Source organism: Abrus precatorius, unplaced genomic scaffold (assembly GCF_003935025.1).
Source record: "Abrus precatorius isolate BTA unplaced genomic scaffold, Abrus_2018 Scaffold2, whole genome shotgun sequence".
In the NCBI taxonomy this organism is placed as follows: domain Eukaryota; kingdom Viridiplantae; phylum Streptophyta; class Magnoliopsida; order Fabales; family Fabaceae; genus Abrus; species Abrus precatorius.
In genome coordinates, this window is record NW_020874362.1 from 28,525,521 (window position 1) to 28,539,860 (window position 14,340).

The 14,340-nt window shown below is 33.8% G+C and overlaps 1 protein-coding gene across 1 annotated transcript; it reads right to left on the bottom strand.

The window, feature by feature from the left end:
- Positions 1 to 5,886: 5,886 nt before the first annotated feature.
- Positions 5,887 to 12,642, bottom strand: LOC113860212 (mitogen-activated protein kinase 3-like). Its single transcript, XM_027492904.1, has 6 exons — positions 12,203 to 12,642; positions 11,856 to 11,985; positions 11,028 to 11,165; positions 10,568 to 10,900; positions 10,191 to 10,374; positions 5,887 to 10,003 (listed from the first exon to the last, which is right to left on the bottom strand). The coding sequence occupies exons 1-6, from the start codon at positions 12,361 to 12,363 to the stop codon at positions 9,834 to 9,836; spliced, it is 1,116 nt and encodes a 371-aa protein (XP_027348705.1). The 5' UTR covers positions 12,364 to 12,642; the 3' UTR covers positions 5,887 to 9,833.
- Between the last annotated feature and the right edge of the window lie 1,698 nt (positions 12,643 to 14,340).

The window sequence follows — 14,340 nt, forward strand, 5'->3', positions numbered from 1 at the left end:
TGGCCCATGCATGTCAACAGGTTTAATTACTGTTTAATTATTGATCACAGACTCCTTTTCTCCAAGAGGTTGCGGATTCAGATACTTTTATAGCCTTCATTTGTAGTTGCGTCAAGTTTTATACATCACGTAGTTCCACCACGTGCAGTTTATTTATTTATTTTTTATTTTTATCTTTGGGTTGTTTGGAAAGGTAAGTTTTGGAGGGACAGAAAGGGGATGACAAAATTTACATTTTAAATACATATATTATAATTTTATTTTTTTAAAAATAAGATATATAAATTAATATATAAATATAAACTTAATATATTAATAATGTATTTTTCATTATAAATAAGATATGTTTTTTTAATTTAAAATAAAAATTTGTCTTTTTCTTCCTTTTCTTTTAAAAATTCTCTCTCAAACATACCTTAAATTATTAAAATTATAAAAATATAATAAATTTTTTTAATAATTTTCAACTATTATTAGTTATTTAAACTTATCCTTAAACATTGAGTTAAACATTTTTTATTTTTTAAGAATGGACTTGTATACATGCAGACACATGTATATGCTTACGAGAGAAATAATATTTAATAATACAATTATTTAATGTTAAAATTATTTTGTTTATTGTTTTTTAATGTGTCAAACAGCATGTTAAAAAAAATTAAAAATAATATTTTTATTAAAAATTGTAACAATGTTATTAATGTATTGAATTTTGTGATATCTTATTAGTTCAAATAAAACCATATAATATACATGTTTTTGTTAGAAAAAAATATTTTTTAAAGCTAATAATAATTATTCATTTAAGTGACACTAAAAAATTATAAAAATAAATTCTTTTTACTATAATGCATTCCAACATAAAAGTTGTGATCGATATTGTTTGCATTTTTCTTAATGAATTGTTCAAAATTTAATTTTAATAAGGTCTAAAACAAATGGCCTTAAGATTAAATTAAGATTAATTAATTTTGAACTCCAAACATTTTACATCATATATCTTTCATTTGTTTTCATTTGAATTTATGGTATAATATGAGTGAATTTTTTAATATTCAAATTGTGACAAATAAATAAAAAAAATAAAGGAATGGATATTGATAATTCAATTTTTTAATTGTATATAAGTATACACACAATAGGAGTATATACATATATATAATAATTTTTTTAGAATATTACCATATCTAATATATCAATAACATTAAATGCTATATTTTATATTAAAAAAATATTATTTAACCAACAAAAGTTGATTCGAGTGAAAAACGACTTAGTACTGCTTTGATAAAGTTTTGGAATTAAAGTTTTTTTGTATGTAAAAAAATCTTCGATAGTAGATTCATCCATCACATTCAAGTATGCAACTCAAGTTGAATTCAGATTAAAACAAATAAAAAATAAAAAAAATTATTAAATTTTTGTTTTGTGCCCTTGAACACATTAAAAAAACTATTGATAATTAATCTTGAACTAATATTGATAATTTACTCTTGATGACAATTTTATTATTTTTCATTGTAATAATTTAGTAATAAAAAATGTCTCTGGAATTTTAAAAAGTTGACCACAAGAAGAAAAAAAATGATGTTAGTCCAACAAAAAAGACCAATGTTGAACAAGTAGGGAAATGGGCCCATTAAGAAAAAAAGGGATAACTAACTAACAACCAAATCGGTGTAGCCCAGTCACATTTCTTACCCATTCTACCGTTGGATGGTTCTTCGTAAATCCACAACACTAATGTGCCTCATCTTGTAAATCCATATCATAACAAAACAACAGTGGTGGTTCCCGCTCGCCATTGGTTTGAAATACCAAACGAATTTGCAGAAGCAAACACAATAACCGATGCCAAATCCGATCCATTTCACACCGAATTCACCAACATAAGTAATCTCATTCTCATGGATTCCATTTCACTCTTAGAAATTGCTGCCGAAGACGATTCTCTACTCTTCGATGTTCCCGCATCCACCACTAACCTTTTCTCTTCCTCACCTCTCCTATCCCTCAGATCTAACACTCCTCAAACCAGTTACGTATTTCCTTTTTCATTTTATACTCTTTTATTTTTTTTAATCTCTCCATTGTTTCTTACGAATAATTATTATTTTGTTCCTGCAGAGGGAGTTGAAAGTTGCGATGCGGATTCTGAAAATCCGAATTCATCGCATAATAAAGAGAACACGAATTGGATTAAGGCGGAATCACAAAAGCTTAGCGTGGAGCGTCCCCAGATGAAGAGGAAGAAGAGAGGAGGTGGCTTCAACTTGCGCAAGAGCTTAGCATGGGATCGAGCTTTCTTTACCGAACAAGGCATTTTCTTCTCTCCATTATCTATGAATAAACTGTAATAATGATGATGATGATGATGATGCAAATTGTTTTGAATTAGTTTTTTAAGTGACAAATATTGAACCCTAATTTTTAGGTGTTTTGAACCCGATGGAACTTTCTATGGTTAGTGGCGCAGCCACTCCTAACGCAGAGTTGAATTTGGAAGTTATTCATGAAGAAGAGAATGTTGGCACTTCGTTAGCGTTGCAGGAAATTGAAGAAAATTTGTTTAAGCGTTCATCGGATGGTGTTTTTGTTGAAGATAGAGAGATTGCTGCTACGGTTGGCTTATCACCGAAGCCTGGTGCTTTGGCCAAAGCTTCTTCAGCCACAGCTTCAGTGGTTAGTCTATATTTACACTAACGGTGATAATGAATCGAAATTAAACTCGTTATGATTTGTGATATGTTACTTTCTACACTTGTTTGTTAGGCAAAGAGGAAAGTGCTTGCTGTCAATGATGTGGTTGGGAACAGATCCAAACGCAGTGCTTGTCCACAGCCACCACCGGTAGCGCCGTCCTCATATCCTTGTCATTGCTTGTTTAGAATAAATGTTTGGTAGAGTGTTTTATATTGTGCCTGTGTAATGGAATTGAGTTGACTTGAATTTTTTTTATTTGTTGAATTATGGAAGTGTTTACCTTGACTTCTTTGAAAAGTAAAAAGACATGACACCATAAAAGGGCCGACTAAAGAATTGAAAGCAACCAGGATACCGGGTCCAAAATCTAATGTTTGTGTGAGTGCAACAACTGCTAGGAGTGGAACGTTAACCACAGGTTTCTCGAAGAGAAATCAGAATGCTCCTTCTGGTATGTTTTGCAATTTGTGTTTGTTTCTTTTTTATTTTTATCCAAGGAACAAATTTCTAAATAAGTACTTAACAAAGACCAAAATAAGAAGGAAAATTAATCAAATTTCTTTTATAAATCAATTTATACTCTTTTATTCTTTAAAAGTTCTCTAATTTAGCTCTCTAAAAACTTAAGGTGCATAAGTTAATTTTAACTTATATGAGCAGATTTATTCATATTACCTCTTTATTTTCTTCTCCTATAGGTACTTGTCTAGAAGTTCATCCAAATTAGGCCTTAATATTTATGTATCTTATTGTATTATTGCATAATATAATGTGAAACTGGATCATCTAACAGATTTAACTTTGTAATCTTCTTTAAATTCACAAATACAGTTTTCTGGAGTTACCAAAAATCATTTTCTAGCGTCAACATGAGATGAATTTTTTGGCTATATTTTGTTAATTTTTCTTCTACAGCCACTAATGTTCAGAAGTATGCTGGAGCTGGAGTAAAAGGCCTTTCAAAAAATCCTAGAACTGTGCCAAGCAACCCAAAAGTTGATCAGGCTGATAAATGTTCCGTTGCTAGAACTCTTACCAAGCGGGCTGGAAAACATTTGGTGGGAACTTTAAATACCTAGATGCTGTAGTTTATGCCTAATATTCATCATTCGCTCGATCAAGTTTTTAATTCCTTCTATTTAAGTACTAGGCATATGATTCTTCTCCTGAAATGTTTTGGACGTGCACAGAATAACTCAGCTTCAGAAACAAAGCCACCATCCAGAATGCATAAATCAGGAACTCAATCAAATAAGGTGTCAGAAGCTTGCCTCCCACTAGGTGTTTCTGACACTGGTGAGGAAAGGCAACAAACACAGTTTCAAACAACTAAATTATCAGGCCTAAGGATGCCATCTCCCTCATTGGGATTCTTTTCTCAGGTATGATTGCTTTATTTTGTTCCCTATTTCATATTTAGGTTGATCTCGTGTTCATGCCTAATACTGCTTTTACAGACGAAAGCTCCCGGTTCACATAGCCAATTACAAAGGAGTTCTAAACCTTGCAAACTTGCTCAGAGTAACATTCTTAAATTAAGGAATTTGGAAACAAATTCTTTTAATGAGGCAAGACTATCACATGCGCCTAGGATAAGGCCTGAAATTGCCGAAGGAGTGGCAAAGAATTGTACTGAGAACTTAAGCCTTTTGGATGTAAAGTCAGAAACAAGCAGGCAAGTGGATGATAAGCGTCTGGCTGGTGTAGAAGTGGAATATGATTCTACGGTTTCTGAAAAAATAAGCGAGCAAGAAAAGGTTGAAAACATTTTTGAGCATGTCAACATCAAATCTAAGGAACTAGGAGAACTACATAAAATTGAGAATGCAGTATTCCCTAGACATGAAAAAAAGCTGCTTTTAAATAGTGATACCCAAGAGCTTTTGGAGAAAGAGGCTGATCAACCTCTTGACGTTTTGTCAAATGGGGATCAGTCTGTATCTCAGGAACAACAGTCTATTCCTTGTCATGGCATGCATAATGCCATGGGACAACAGGAAGATGGGCAAATCAAGCAGCGTGCTTGTGATGTTCTGACTTCAAATGAAAGTTTGGTGTTACAGGCAAAGCATGAGCCCTCTTTTAAGGATAGTAAACTTTCTGGAGACTTCAAGGAATACAATTGTGTCAAGACTGTACTTTTAAGTTCCAGTCTCACTGATTTTAGTGAAACTGTTTTGGGAGGATCTATACAAGGAATCCCCTGTGAGAGTCCTGAACAGATAAATGACGGAACTGTTGATTTTGTTAAATTTGCAGATGTACAAGTGCATTCATTGAACAGAAATCTCTCAGTCGATTGCAATGAAACCACCCAAAGTAATTTAGAGGCAATTAATCAGCAGCAGTTAACAGTAAAACAACTGAAGACTACAAGTCCTAGTATTGCAGGAAATATTAGTTCAAAAAAAGAAAATGAATCTCTTGTAAATAGGTGTGAACTAGTTCAAGTGACAACCTTATCTTCCAACGGTTCTCCTCGGAAGTCTATACAAGAAATCAACTGCGCTTCTGAAAGTGAACCAAAAATAGCTGAAATTGAAGATTGCCAGTTTCCAGTTGATGGTCAATCAGGTTCCATTCCGAGAAAACCAGTTGATGAAAGAGATGAGCAGGTTTTTGACGCAAAAGCAATGCATGATAGTACTCAAGTGTTTGAATTGGGTAGGTTGAGTGAAAATTGCATAACTACTTCTGCAACTGCCTGCTGCACTAAGTTGAGCAATGTTGACGAGGAAAGCATGCCTTTTCATGAGAATAATGTACAAAATCTCCATTTTACATCTCAGCTATGTCCAACAGTGAAAGCTGATTTCAATTCCAGGGAAAATGATTTGTCAACTAATAACTGCTGTACCATTTCTGGGTTGCAGCCTAGAGACAACAGTTCTTCTAGGAATACTTCAATGCCCTATGATGTTCAGCATGATGTCCCTGGAAACTCTGGGCGACAAGATAGCATGTTTACAGATTCTAAAGCTAATGAAATGCTTTGTGAGGATGAGGGCTTTGAGCTAAATAATGGTCACTTGCTTGATCAGGGTGAATTTTCTGCAGATTTCATTTCAAACACCAAAGATTCTATCTGCAGTGAAGCTGAAAAACAACATACAATACTGGCTCAATCAGTCCAAGAAATTGTTCACGCTAACAGAGATATTGAGGAATCACATGTGGAGGACGAACAAGTGCAATCCTTTGATGAAAATGCAGTGGCATATAACTGCAACAGTAAACACTGTCTTCTTGTGACTACAGATGATCAGTTTTCATTGGCAGACAATAATATAATCAAAGATTCTCATCTTTCTGATTTTCAAAGACCTGATGCAGTTGTTGATACAGATTCCCAGAACGTGGATAACAATCTGCACTTTTATGGCGACCGCCTGCCCACAAATATAGCTTCTTCTAAAGAAATCAAGAAAACAAATTTGTTCGAGGGTGCATTAGAAGGATGCCATATCTACACAAGTGAGCACAATGCATCCAATCATCATATTCAGGCTATGCCTGAAGGCAAAGGTGAAAATCTTGATGTGAATGCAAGGACAGAATTTTTGCAAATGGATGATGCAAAAAAAATTTCTTCTGACATATTGTCATTAGTTGAAGTTCAACTCAGTGATAACGTTATATCTTCTGAATGTGATTCTTCTGTAGAAGTAAGCAAAGATTCCTTTACAGACGCAGTTGCTTGGAAATCTGAGGAACATTGTTCTTTAAGTGAAAGTTCAAATTTGCCAGCTTCAGATAATGTAACCTTCAATGCTAGAATCCCAGAAATCTGTGAAATCAGTTCATTGAACACAAAAAAATTTTCAGATGAAGCTGAAACTAATATATTTGAAAAAGATGAATTTCCTAATACCGACGTGCAGCAGCAGACACAAGGTGGCATTTGTTTTGGAGAAGACAGCAGCAAAATAATTCATTTGTGAGTATCTTAGTTCGTGGAACTATTTGCTCAATTACGCTTTGGCAACCCTTCCATGTCTACATCAAAACTAAGATACGCTTTTGAAACTTGACTATTTGAGTGATGTAATCTATTTTTTGAATGGCAGCAGCGATTCTGTGACGAAAAGCAAGCAGGAAGCTCCTCCAGTGAAGCCTCCTCCAAATGCTGCTCCATTTTCTGATGAATGGTTATCTGCAATTGAAGCCGCTGGAGAGGTGACTCAGATTTCTTGACTGCACCTGCATATATTTAATGACTGATCAATAGACTTTTGCATGACGTAGTGTTTCATGCAACTTCAGTTCTGTTTTTCTGTTTTCAATTCTTACGCCGCTTTTGGGCTTTTAACTTTGATCTTTTGGTTCGTTTTTGTTGAATGCTAACTTAATCAAATAATTTGCATTGTAAGTGGCAGTTGAATCAAATTTTTATTTTAGGATTAGCCTCACGACATTATTTAGGCCATTAGTTATTTGAAATACAATACGGTAGATTCTCTGTTTAATTCATTGCACCTCGTGTTTACAGGAGATTCTAACGATGAAAAGCGGGGCTGTACAAAACTCTCCCCCTGACAAGCCTCAGCATGAACCAGGTCCTTGGTCCCCGGTAGGTTCATCCTTCAGTATTTAAAATTGATTAAAATTCCAAGCGTAGGGCTCTGGTGTGAATAATTGAAGTTTCTTTTTATCTGGGTACGAAAGTCTATGATGACACCATACTTTTGGATTCTCTCAACTGAATGGTTTTTAATTCGGTATCTCTCTTTTCACTGTTTTTAAATAGGGTAAACACTATCAACATATATATTTTTTTATGGAAAGATAAACATAATTTTGACCTAATAAGGTCACATGAAAAATCTGACGTGTGAGATGTATTTCCTACATGTAACACAAGCAAAAAAGAACTTAAAAAGATAAAAAGAAAAAACATCACATATCCAATTCCCCTGCTACAGTGTTGATGATTCCAATGGTGGATCATGTCCTGTAGTTTCAGACAATCTGAAAAATAAACAGGGTAAAGACTTCGATTCTTGTTGATGCTCCCTAGACCAGAATGGGAATATTCTCTATGTTCTTTGGATTCTTCTCTTCGATGAGGACAGGGGACAGACTCTGCCTGCTCCATTAAAATGGGATATTTGCAATCTCTTTTTATTCGCGTATTAATTCTACGAACTTAACACTTCTTAACATCAAAATATGTAATTTGCATGAGAATTATACATTTTTATGTTGGTACTCGTCATTATGTTACCCATTAGAATTAGGATGACAAGAAAATTTGTGGAATCTTTATAAACACCTTTTCATTAATCATTAGCTCTACACCAATGTTTACTCATTAGTTACATATCTTTGATGTCATGATAACCAACTTTTCAGTTTTATTTCTTTATTGCTAACTAACATCTATCAGAAAGTTGCATTATTATTGCTACTTCCCTATGTTGTTCATTAATCATCGCTTCTCATCTTGATGATATATTTTGTATTTCTTTAATTTCTTTGCTTCATTTTGGTTTGCAGGTGAGGCGAAAGAATCAAGCAATTGGACCATTTGATTGTACCAAACACAATATCCCTCATTCCAGTTCATAATGATAATGCTGGGATTTGATCCTCACATCATTAATCACTAACCCGTTTTTCTTTGCCTGAACCAGCATTAAAAAGTCAGAACACGTTGTACGGACCATAGTGCTACGCAGATAGAATTGCTAGTTGCCACAATTATGCCTCAATCTGAAGATGCTTAAAAAAATTAATAAACTGATTGTTCTCAAATTGTAAATGATATTTGTGCACTAGTTTTTGCTTTTATGTAATTTTTGTTTTTGAAGTCTTCCTCCAATTGTAAGGTGTGAGGATCTACACGTTAGTGTCTTCCCATTAATTCAATATTCTCTCATCACGTTAGCATACAACATTGTTTAATGCATTTTACTTCATGTTTTGCCTTGTTTTAATTAGATTTTATGGTAAAAGATTTAGTGATCAAGTTACTAGTTAAATACTCAGATAATTATTAAATAGCTATTGTTGCATTCAAAACATTTTAAATAATAAAGATTATATTTATAGAAGTCTCCACTTGTTGCAGAAAAGTACTGCATAATTCTTACAAGTTGCAGATGGCCTGTTCCATTCCCTCTTTTGTTGGTTTTTACCGCACTTCCTTTGTTAGGACTTGAACAATTTCATTTAAATAATTTTGTAAAATTTACATTGTCATTTAAAATGTTCAATAAATTTACCATTTCATGTATTGCTTAAATTAGTAAATGTAACAACATAGTATAACATACTAGAGTAAAATTCTTTAGCACTGGAACGCATTAAAGTTGAACTATTTTGTTTCCTATTAACTTTAACAATCCGATACGACAAAAAATTCATCTTGACCGTGAGAGAAAAGAAGAGTTCTAAAAAAATGGTAAGTAATACTCGCGAGCCTTTAAACCTTACCCTCTGCACACGTTAGCCATCACAAGTAGTAGCATAAATTTTGTTAACTAACTACTTTTGGAAAACCATAATTGACCTCAATTCTTCACAAATCAGGCGTGAGTAACATTAAGGAAAATTAGGAACGAAGATAGACAACGCTTCTAGTTTGACCAGAAAGCACTACAGAAACATCGCAATATCAATCTATAACTCATGCTTATAACACGCATCAAACTTGAAAAGTAACACGTCAAACGAAGGTCCATGCGTTCAGTTTTCTGAACCACACACTTAAGTACTCTAAAAATTTTCTCGCTGAATTCAAATCCACTATACAGATAATATAACAGAAAAAAGAATAAATCAAGGTAGCAAGTTATAATACAAATAACTTGAGCAAGATGCATGTTGAGTTAACAAAGAAAGCACGCCCAAAGAAAATAATAATAATAACCCATCAGGGTTAAAAAAAATATATGGGGATTAACATTACATGGCACTTTACAACAGAGGGGCATTCATCAAACTGGAATTGCACCTAACTAGTCGTACAGATTGAATATATTACCTAGGGAGTTTGATTGATAACAAGATTGAATTATCATTCGACTTTATCCTTTCCTGCTTGTACAGCAGGAAACCTTTTAAATGAAAAAATTGAAAATGAATTCTTATTTTTGCTTCTAAGCTTAAATTCCTTGAGTCTTTCTGCTTTAAGCATACTCAGGATTGAGTGCCAATGCTTCCCTGTAGATCATCTCTTTTATTTGCTCTTCGTCCAAATGCTGTTGCTCAAAATCAAATGAGAATGGCTCCATGCAGACTGGTTCATCGGCAACATCGTGCAGTTTTTCAAGGTATGGGTGGGCTAGTGCTTCTTCAACTGCCAATATTCAAACAAATAGAAATGAGATTTTGCTCAATTTTGTTTAATATTTAGCTTTGGTGTTGCTGTTTTTCAGTGAGTCTACTCCAGCTTTATGCAGTTATCATCAATGTTCAAAATAAAACTGTGTGCTGCTTCATACAGCTACAGAAACATAAATGAATAAAAGGATTGGGAAAATTACCTGTAATTCTTTTGGTGGGATCAATAGTCAACATTTTATCAACGAGATCAATGGCTGCAGGATGAACGTGGGGGAAGACCTGAGCTAAATTTTGGCGAGGATGCTGAGGAAGTTGTCTGATATATCTTCTTACATCTTCATTTTTCACTAACCCAAGGTCAGCCTCAGTTGGAGTGCCAAGAAGCTATGGATAAGACAAGGGTAAGCATAAAACCAGAATTAGTTTTTATAATTAAATTAATGATTATATTCATGATATTAAACAACTTGAAATATTTGTAATCATATAAATATTTCAAGATATTTAATATCAATCTGTTTTAATGCAATTTTCCATAACAATCTGTTTTTTTTTTATTATTATTATTTCTTCTCACCTCTGTCAATAGGCGCATCTGATGCACATGATCTTTGCCTGGAAACAGAGGCTTTTTGTTCATAAGCTCCATAAAAATGCAACCAACAGACCACACGTCTATAGCAGAGGTATAATCCGAGGAGTTCAACAACAATTCCGGAGCCCTGTACCATCTTGTGACTACATATTCTGTCATGAAGTCACTTTCTAAAGTTGGCCGGGCAAGACCAAAATCAATAATCTTCAAGTCGCAATTTGAATTCAGCAACAGGTTGCTTGGTTTTAAATCTCTGTGGATTATGTTTGCAGAATGTATATACTTCAGTCCACGAAGAATCTGATACAAGAAGTACTGCAAGTACAATAGCATCCGATCATCAGCAAAAAAGGAAAAAGTTGAGGTGTGAAAACATTGAAGATTGTAAGGAGTACGATATATTATAATACTACAAATTAAAAAACAACTTGAGAGTACTCACTTGGCAGTGTTCCTCTGACAGATTTTGATTGGAGCGAATAATGTGGTGCAGATCAGTATCCATGAGTTCCATGGCTATGTAGACATCATTGAACTCTCTACGCAAGGGTGGGGGAATAACATCTCTCAAACCAATTACCTGTTTCACAAATACACTTTAATCACGACGAAAAAGACAACGGTGTGAATTTTTGTTTTATCAATTGGGATTTTGATACCTTTAACTACAGTGTAAACACCTTTAACTACAGTGTAAGCTTAACACGGTTTGAATAACTACAAATTGACACTGTACTGAACATAAACGTTACAGTGTAAGCTTAAAAAAATCGTTACAATTTCTCTCTTTTAATTTTTTTGACTTTTTTACATATACATATCCCAAAATTGTACCCAAAAAAGTAAAAGGAACAACTAAATTTGTTCCCCAAAATAATACAAACTTTGTGGGCAAGTAAAGCGTAAAGATTGGCAAAAAAAATTATAACTAAATTCAGTACCATGTCATCATATGTTCCACAAATTAGGAAGTCATGGTCAACCTTGGGAGATGACTTGGTTCTATAAAATCCCAACAAACGTGTCACCACTCACCACATGTATTTTACGGTCATTTTATGGTCCCACAACCTTCCCCCAAAAAAAGTGATATGAAATCTCAACAATTTTGGATTAAACTTTTTGCCAATATTAATTAGATGTAAAATTCTGTCACACTACGTGGCATTATCAAAACAGTTTGTGAAAACCATAGCACCAAGCATGAAATAAATTCGCATATACGATACGATATTATCTAAACCAAACATGGCAAGGGAAACACACTCACATTTTCATGATCCAAATGCCTCAGAAGCTTAATCTCACGGAGCGTGCGCTTAGCGTCCGTGTGATTGTCGAAAGCGTTCGATATCTTCTTGACAGCCACCAACTCATTCGTCTCTGTATTCAACAGCGAGCTTCAAAAATCACACATCAACAATGAACTAACTGATCAGTTTTCTTAATTTTCAACCACCGTCACAACTTAACACTCACGAATTCACTAATAATTTAACCACAATCAAATCCAATCCATCAAGAACAAAACCGAATCATAAACGCTCAAATTCTCAATCAAAACTCACACATAAACACGATCACTTTTTCAAAAAACAAAAAAAATCGAAGCAGTACCAAACCATTCCGTAGGCGCCGCGACCAATAGGCATGATCGGAGGACGATACTTCACCGTAACCTCAAAGAGGTTACCGAATATGTTGTACTGAATGAACTGTCCACCGTGCGTCGGAACCGCCGGAAAATCGGCGACGCCGTTCGGATTAACACCGGCCATTACTGTTTCTCTCTCTAGAAACCGTCGAAGAAGAGTTTCTCTCTCCTCAGCGTTGAACCACTGTGCGGAACTTTCTCTCTCTACAAAGCGTCAAAGAAGAAGAAGAAGAGACGATTGTGTGTGAAAGAAGCAAGTGAAGAAGTTTTTGATATAAATAGCGAACGAGTCACTGAGTCAACGAGTCACTGAGTTTGTGCGTTCGTTCCTTTCACTCGGTCCACTCGGCTGGGTAAGCACGTTGAGTCTTAACACTCTTTCGGAGCAGGTGCTGGGAAGAAGGTGCGAAAACGCGCGAGGAGAAGAAAAATAACAGAACGAACCACGCGCGCACACGTGCGACGCGTTTGTGGCTGAATCGGACGGTTCAAATTGTAGCCGCCTCTAATCTACTGCTATCGTTCATTTAATTTTTTCCACGGCCATCAACCCCTCTTTCTTTCTTCTATTATTATTACGTGATTTTGAAAGGGCTTTGATTGAACCAAAGCAAGCCACCTCGTGTATTTTTAAATTTACGTGACATATAAATAAATACAATATCCTATGCCTTAGGAATATTCAATAATTAAGTCAGAAGTGTTTAAGTATTATGTGCTAACTTTGACTGCTACCTACGTCTATATATAAATTATTAGATTGATTAATTGTGCAAATAATTGATTACTTTATCTATACCATCATCCCTACAGCAAAATAGTTTTTATGATATTACCACAAAATCTGATTGTATAAAAGTTTAATATCTATTTCTTTTTTTTTATAATTGATCCTCTAGAGATATTTATTAATATATTTCTTTTTATTCTTATCCCATTTTAAAATTAGGTGCAAAACCAATCATTGCTCAAAATAATAAAGATGCTGCTCAACTCCTATATTCTTCAATCATAACTTCAAGCTTGCCCTTGACTACCGATTTATAAAGCTGAATTCCAATAATAACTGAAATTGAACTTAGTTTAAAATTCTTGTAAAATAAATTGTCTATTAAATTTTATACAACTTAAATGTTAATTGATACATTTCCCTTTTATTATATGTCAATAGATGACATATTATTTATAAATATTCAAAACATAAAAAAGTTGAAGTATAATTACTAATTTTTTATTTATTATCATAAATAATATATAATTTTATTAATTTAAAACATATATATATATATATTCCTTTTTCTCTCTTCCAAAGAAGCCCTTCAGTTTTACACCACTCTTTGAATAACGTTTCCACATGTTCACTAACATTCTTCCTTGCTGATTGCATTCTTGAGAAATTAGACATGAAAGAGGTACGTGTCTAGATCATTCACATGTCAAAGCCCACTTAGGCTCTTGAATTTGAAATCAATACAACGAAAGTAAGAGTCAAATTGTGTCACGTAATGACCGAGTAATGAAATCAATACATATCGCTGGCCATATATTATTGTATTTGATGTTAATCGTTTTAATAAAGGAAAAAATTTATGTGCATTTGTGAAAGTAATATTAATATTGTTTATTAATTAAATTAAAATTTTATTTGGACAATACAGTACAAAACCAAAATAACAGTTGTCTTTGGAAAGCATGTGAGGTGTATATGAGGGAAGGGGAAAGTCAACTTGGAAGTCCAATTGGTGCAAGCAAAAGGCCCAGTCAACAAATAACACCACCACCAAGTTGATACACAACGTAAAGCGGGCGCTATAGAAGATACAACAATGTCTAATATTAATACCCATCCATCCACGACTTGAAACTATTTACTACCTCGAGCAATGACTGATTTTATTCTTAAACCTTTTCAAACTTGATCAACGAAGAATCTCGCAGAAATCCTCGTCTACATTTTTTCCCTTGCAATAATATTTAAATTAACCTAATCTCAAGTTATAAAATTAATTAAAAAGTACAACCTTCGGGGACTTTTGATGTTTTTATTTATATATTGAAAAAAAAAAACTTAACTGTGCACGCAGCATCTCTCGTTACAAAT